The sequence below is a fragment of the Pteropus alecto genome, unplaced genomic scaffold, assembly GCF_000325575.1.
Source record: "Pteropus alecto unplaced genomic scaffold, ASM32557v1 scaffold195, whole genome shotgun sequence".
NCBI classification, from domain to species: domain Eukaryota; kingdom Metazoa; phylum Chordata; class Mammalia; order Chiroptera; family Pteropodidae; genus Pteropus; species Pteropus alecto.
The window spans coordinates 5,151,737-5,158,051 of NW_006438073.1; the positions used below are offsets into that span (position 1 = coordinate 5,151,737).

At 57.5% G+C, this 6,315-nt stretch overlaps 1 protein-coding gene across 1 annotated transcript in view; it reads left to right on the forward strand.

The window, feature by feature from the left end:
- Window positions 1-6,074: 6,074 nt before the first annotated feature.
- The window catches only part of LOC102887758 (solute carrier family 22 member 1), a 27,052-nt gene continuing 26,811 nt past the window's right edge, over window positions 6,075-6,315 (forward strand). The window contains exon 1 of the mRNA XM_025049055.1: window positions 6,075-6,293. Within this exon, the coding sequence (XP_024904823.1) occupies window positions 6,075-6,293 (219 nt within the window). The remainder of the gene's footprint in view (window positions 6,294-6,315) is intronic.

The following is a 6,315-nucleotide window of genomic DNA, read 5'->3' on the forward strand; positions in this document are numbered from 1 at the left end:
GAGGTCGGGCCTCGGCGCTGCCGCCCCTCCCGCCGCCGGCTCCTTTCTCGAAGTGTTTAACGAACGACTTTTCTCTTATTCTAGAATTGTATATAAACACAATTGTAGTCATATATTGAAAAGCAGACCGCCCTACAGAATTCCTTGGTTTGTACTCTGTTTGGCTGGCTTATTTGATTTCAACATGAGTGTATTTTTAAAAATCGATTTCTTTTCTCATTTTTTTTTTCAATCAAATTTACTGTAATATAAGGTATTCAACAATTTCAATAAAAGATAAATTATTAACTCGGTGTTACTGCTTTTTCCCCTCGAGAGGGGAGCCGCTGAGCTCGTGGCCGGTCTGGGCCGCCCGCCTGTCCTCTGGGGAGTTACAGACGTTTGCGTGGAGCTGCGGTGCCCCAGCCGACTCTCCTCCCCGAGTCCGTCCCACGCGTAGGTGCGAACGCGCCTTCGTCCTCTGGCCTGCGCTCCGCTTCAGCTAGGCCTGGTTCCTTCTCTCCTGAGAGCGCCGACCTCAGGGCCTTCCCTGTTCACCAGAGCATCCGCCGTGGGTGCCGATGTCGATGTCGGCGACACCGGGAAGGGTCCCGGCGAGCAGCATTCTCCCCGGGGGCGTGCTCTTGCACAGATTCCGGGTCTTCCCTCGGAGTTACTGACTGGGAGCAAGAGCCCCCTCGGTGGTTGGCATGCGAAAGCAGACAAAGCAGAGAGTTACTGCAGCGCCAGACAGACCTCTCAGAGCCAGCTCCCTGCCCTTCATCTTGTCTCACCATCCAACTGGAGTTAGTTACCTGTTATTTCCTAGGCTTTTACAGTATCTCCTGATACACACTCTGGGGTCTATAAAGCAGCGGTCCCCAACCTTTGTGGCACCAGGGACCAGGGCTCCTATGAGACTCTAAGGTCTGACGATGTGAGGCGGAGCTGAGGCGGTGACGCTGGCGCTGGGGAGCGGCTGTGAATACAGGGGAAGCGTCACTCGCTCACCCACCGCTCACTTCCCGCTGTGCGGCCCGGTTCCTAAAAAGCCATGCACTGGTACCAGTCCGTGGCCCAGGGGTTGGAGACCCCTGTTAAAAAGGTTTACGTTATAGCCCAGGAGTCACTGGTCCCTGGGCATTGTGTCCGGGGGGGGGCGCTCTCTCAGCCGCCCCGTCCTGCTAAGTCACAGGAAGCCGTCGGGGTCAGAAGGGGCCCTTGCTTGCAGGCACTCGCTTGCTCTACGGGCAACTCGATGGCAGGAAAGCCCTTGGTCCGCAGCCCGGGTGGCCCACCTGCCCCAGTGTGCAGCTCACGGCCAGCCCGAGAGAACAGAAGTGAGCACGGTGTGTGGCAGGCACTGGCTGTGCCTGTTTCCCTAAGAGTCAGAGCTGATGCGGGCGATGGGGGTAACCTAGACGAGCTCCGCCGCTAAGCCCCTAAAACAGTAACCACCCTCGCCAGTTAGTACAGGTAGTTTTAGGAAAACTTGCTCTGATAGCAAATAGGAATTAGAGTCTTGCTAGGAAAATGATTTTATTAAGAGTACAACCTTGATATTTTCTTTTGACCGTTTTGAGGCTATCGAGTGGCAGAGAAATGGAACACGGGGGTGTTAAGGAAGGAATGGGCAAACCCTCTGCCAAGGAAACTCAAGGAAAGGCATCCTGCCTCTCGCGTGAACCTTTGAAACAGTCAAAGCCAGTTCTCCCCCTGCAACATCGCACGTGGTGAGTCCTTCAGGAAGGTTGACGGTCACCTGGGCGTTAAAAAAAGTGCTTTGGGATAGTCCCTTTATGTGGGCTGCAGACCTGATGGCATGTAGGTCTGGCTTCTCGGAAGTCAGGTCACAAGGGGATCATGTGCGTGTTGGGAGCAGGTGGTGTGGACAGGGTCAGGCTCAGAGAACCTCCCTTCACCAGCTTCTGAAGAACACATGTCACTCACGTGCACGCACACAACTTACCTCTCCAGTCGGACTTCGTCCACTTGGGTTTGGCCTCTCGTGCCCTTGAGCTAAACCTGTGGTGCCTCCTGGGAGGAGGGCGTGGGGGGGGGCGTGCCTGGGTGCCGGGCTGGGCGGCTGGGCCGGGGGTCCTGGGGCACCTGTTGAACTCAGGCCGAAGAGATGGCGTTGGGGCAGAGAGGTGGCACTGCGCAGGCCCAGAGATGACACAGCTGTGTTGAGTTTGGGGACAGAGCGGCTGAAGGAGGCCTGGACCGTGAAGTGTCATGGAAGTCACAGTAAGCTCCGTACACTTACCCGACAGCAGTTGGGAGCTGTGGAAGGGCCAGGTTTGCTTTTGAGCAAGATGGAGTAAAAAACGTAAAGACATAGAGGCACCACAACATCCAGATGACGGGGCGTGGGCGGCCTCGGCTGTGTGGACACCGGAAAGCCTCCGGCGCTCAGCCTGGAAGGAAATAGAAAGCATTTTCCTTCCTGATGGAGGGAATGGCCCAAGTTAGGTTTGTTAGGATTGTTAGTTACTTGTATTTCTTTACCTCATTCTATTTGTTGTTTTGACCAGTTTGCAAATCAGATTCACTGAAAAATAATCTATAAGTCTTTAATGTTATTTTGATACTCATGGTGTTAGAGAAGCTGAGGGCACACAGAATGGGGTGCAGTACCCCAGAAAGAGCCCAGAAGGGACCAGAGGGCCAGGTGACAAACCTGGTGACCCATGGCTTTGGATCTTTTTTCTTCTCTTTAAAAAAAAAAATTTGAGACAATCAACATACAGAAAATGTGAACAAACAGAACCAATAAGCCTGTTTTCCCTGAACTATTAGAAGGATGCCTCACTGTCCCTGGACACCTTAGGGTGCTGTCCCATGTGAGCACAGTGGAGCCACCTGGCTGAGAACAGGGTCATGTCCCCACCACCACTGCCCACGTGGAGAAAACATCGAATCCCGTGGTGAAGGGCTCAGCCCCACGAGGCTGCCCTCCGCTTCAGGTGACACTCGCAGCTGGGAGGTCCCCAGGGTCCCCACAATCCTCTCTGACTTGGCTGCAAGTCGAGGTTCCCATGTGCCCTTCCCCCTCGGATTCGGTTATTTGCTAGAGTGGCTCACAGATCTCAGGGTACATGGGGTACAGTTTGCTGAAGGACATGAAGGACGCAGGTGAATAACCAGGGGACGAGGTACACGGGGTGAGGTCTGGGGGAGCGCCTGTCCCTGTGGAGTTGGGGTGTGTCCCCCTCCCCGCATGGCTGTGCTCACCAGCCTGGGGGCGTCCCCAGCCCTGGGCGGTCGGGGTGTTACAGAGCCTTACGCAGGGAGCCATGATCAATTATTAACTGTTTCCAGCTCTCCCTTCTCAAGAGAATGGGGAGTTTGGGTGGAAAATTTTGACTTTCTAGTCATGACTTGGTCTTTCCTGTGATCAGGAGCCATCCCAGAGTCACCTCAGAACAAAAGACACTCCCATCGCCCAGGAAATCCCAAGGCCCTCGCCAAGAACAGGGGCAGAGAGCGACATGGACAGTGTATGATGATGATCCCACAGGCGGCAGCGCTGAGCACCCGCCTTAGGGAGGTTGTCCCTGTCCCTGTCCCCACCAGGGCTCATCCGCCTGGCAGCAGCTGAGTAGGGAGGGGATCTCAGAGCTGCAGCCCCCGCGGGAGGGGCTGAGGCTGGATCCCGGTGCCTGTGGAGCAGAGGTGAGCGTCCCAGGAGCGAAGGGCACCCCTGTACGTCTGTCTGTCCCTCCTGTGTGCACACGGAGGGGCCCGCCTGTCATGTGTCCTACGGCAACGTGGTTGTGGGAGCGTGCCCTCTGCCTGGCAGCACCTCGATGTCCCCTTCCAACAGCTTTGGCCCGGGCCCGTGGGGCCCAGCCCTGTGCCGAGACGGCCCCCTGGGCCCCGTCTCCTGAGATCCGGATTGTTTCACAGCAGCCAGGAGCCCCCCTGGGTAGATAGTGACGCTGGGGAAGATGCATGTGGGTGCTGGGAAAGCTGGTCGTCCCCAGCAGCTGAGGACAGAGCGAAGTGAGTCTGCTGCACCCCGGTCCGTCCCCCGCAGCCCAGGCCGAGGGCTGGTCAACCGGAAAACCAGCGGCGGCTTTCGGGGCAGCCCATGCTGCTGGCCGCAGAGCGATGACCAGATAATACCCAGGTCCTGACTCTGCTGCTTACTTTTTGGGTGACTTTGGCAAGTCGCCTCATGGTGAAACGCAGGAACAGGGTGTGAGAGTCTCTGCCTGCGTTTGCGGGGTGAAGGCCGGAGGACCTGATTGCTGGCTCTCAGCTCTGCCCCTTAGCGAGCGGCTCCCATGCTCTGCATTTCCCCGAGGAGGGCGAGGTGGCCCAGGATGAAGGGCTGAGCCTGGGGGCCCCGGCCACCACAGACTGTTCTCTTCCATTACCCCTGTGTGCTGACTGACAGCCACCGATGCCCAGGCCACAGAGGTCGGCGGGCACCCAGGCATCCCGGAGGCACAGCTGTCGGGCACATAGAGTAGTTAGAAGCCACAGGCCTCGGGGACAGAGCTGCTCACAGGTGGACAAGGAGCGGGCTGTGCTCGCCCCTCTGCTGCTCCCAGGAGCCTGAGCCCTTTCTCCAGGTTTATTGCCTTGAAGACACGTTACCATTAACTGAGCCAGATAAAGCCACACACTTGTCTCCTGGTGTCGGGGGGGCAGGAGGGTGGCTGCAGCGTAGGTGGACCCTGTGCAGTCTGGGGAGAGATCCACTTCTGAGCTCACGTGATTCTCGCAGTTATAGGACCGAGGGTCTCTGTCAGCCAGAGGTGCCTCTTGGCTTCTTGCCACGTGGGTGTCCCCAGGAGGGCCACTCACTCCCTCAAAGACAGCAAGGGGGAGAGGGGCGCCCAGCACGACAGCCACTACCTTCTGTGACGTAATCACAGCAGTGGCCCTGCCGCTTTGCCATCTTCCACTGGGTACGAGCCAGTCTCAGGCCCCGTGTGTGCTCAGGGCACAAAGCACCAGGAGGCGGAATCATCGGGGCACCCCACTGTCTGTCTCCCCCCTCGCCCCCTGTACACACACACACACACACACACACGGTGTAAGGAGCACGTCAGGCTGAGGGTCCAATTAGGGGGCTCCCCGAGTGCCCTCTGCCTGCTGCCGTCCCTTTGCGAGTCCGTCCCCCGTGGACTGTAAGCTGTTTGGAGTTAGGGACCGCTCTGTCTGTATCCCAGGGCCTAGCACTGCTTGAGATGTACAGGAACTCGGCGAATATTTGTTGAGTCAACAAATAAGCCAGCACACGAGCCGGTGAGCCAAAGACAGCTTCGTAGATTGAGAGATCTTGCTGTGGAGCAGTTCAAGTTCAACGACGGCGTGAACTTGGACAGTTGCCGTTACCTCCTTGAGCCTCCGTTTTCCCGCTGTGCGGTGGGGACAGTAACAGCATCTGTGTTGAAGGCTGTCATGAGAAGGAATCAGGCGACACATGTTTGAGCCCCGAGCAGGTGCCTCAAAGAGGGGGCCGATGTTTTCATCCCTGACGGTCTCTGGTGTACCTGGCCCTGGCCCCTGGTGTTGGCCTGTGGTTGTTCACGGTCCCCTTTTCCATGACATTCTGGCCTTCGGACTCCTGAGAGGCAAACAGAACTGGCATCTGGAAGGCAAACACAGTGCTCGGCAGAGGCGAGCTCGGGAGCTGGCTGCGCCCCTGAGCTGTGGGGTTCCACAGCCCCTGCGGCTGGGCCTGGCTGTCGGTGGGCTGTCTTTGATTTATCTGGATCGTAAAAGGCAGTATTCGAATAGATAGATCTCTTTGAAAGAGGCCTAGAGACGGCTGGGCGTTGACATGGCTGCCTCTGGCTCTCTCCTCTGTGAGTGAGCTCTAACTCAGGAAAATTAGGACCTCAACTTGGTGACCTGCTTCCTCCCCGAGCGAACAATTTGGCAGCCATCTTCCCGCCTTCCACCTGTGCGTAAAGCCAGCACCACGGGGTAAAAGATGATTTCTAGTTGGTTGGCGTCCAGGTGTATCGTGCTTAGATAGCAACTTGATTTCAAAGCAGCAGAGAAACCCACGTGAGCACTGACCCTGGCCTCTGCAGCCACACAGGTCCAGTCAGAGCAATGTGAGTGCTGGCTGCATCATGTCCACCACAGATGACATCCTGCAGCAGATCGGGGAGTTCGGCTTGTTCCAGAAGCTGGTCTTCCTGCCCCTGTGCCTGCTCTCGGCCTTGTTCGCCCCCGTCTACGTGGGCATCGTGTTCCTGGCCTTCACCCCGGACCACCGCTGCCTGAGCCCGGGCGTGGCCGAGCTGAGCCAGCGATGCGGCTGGAGCCTGGCGGAGGAGCTGAACTTGACCGTGCCGGGCCCGGGGCCGGCGG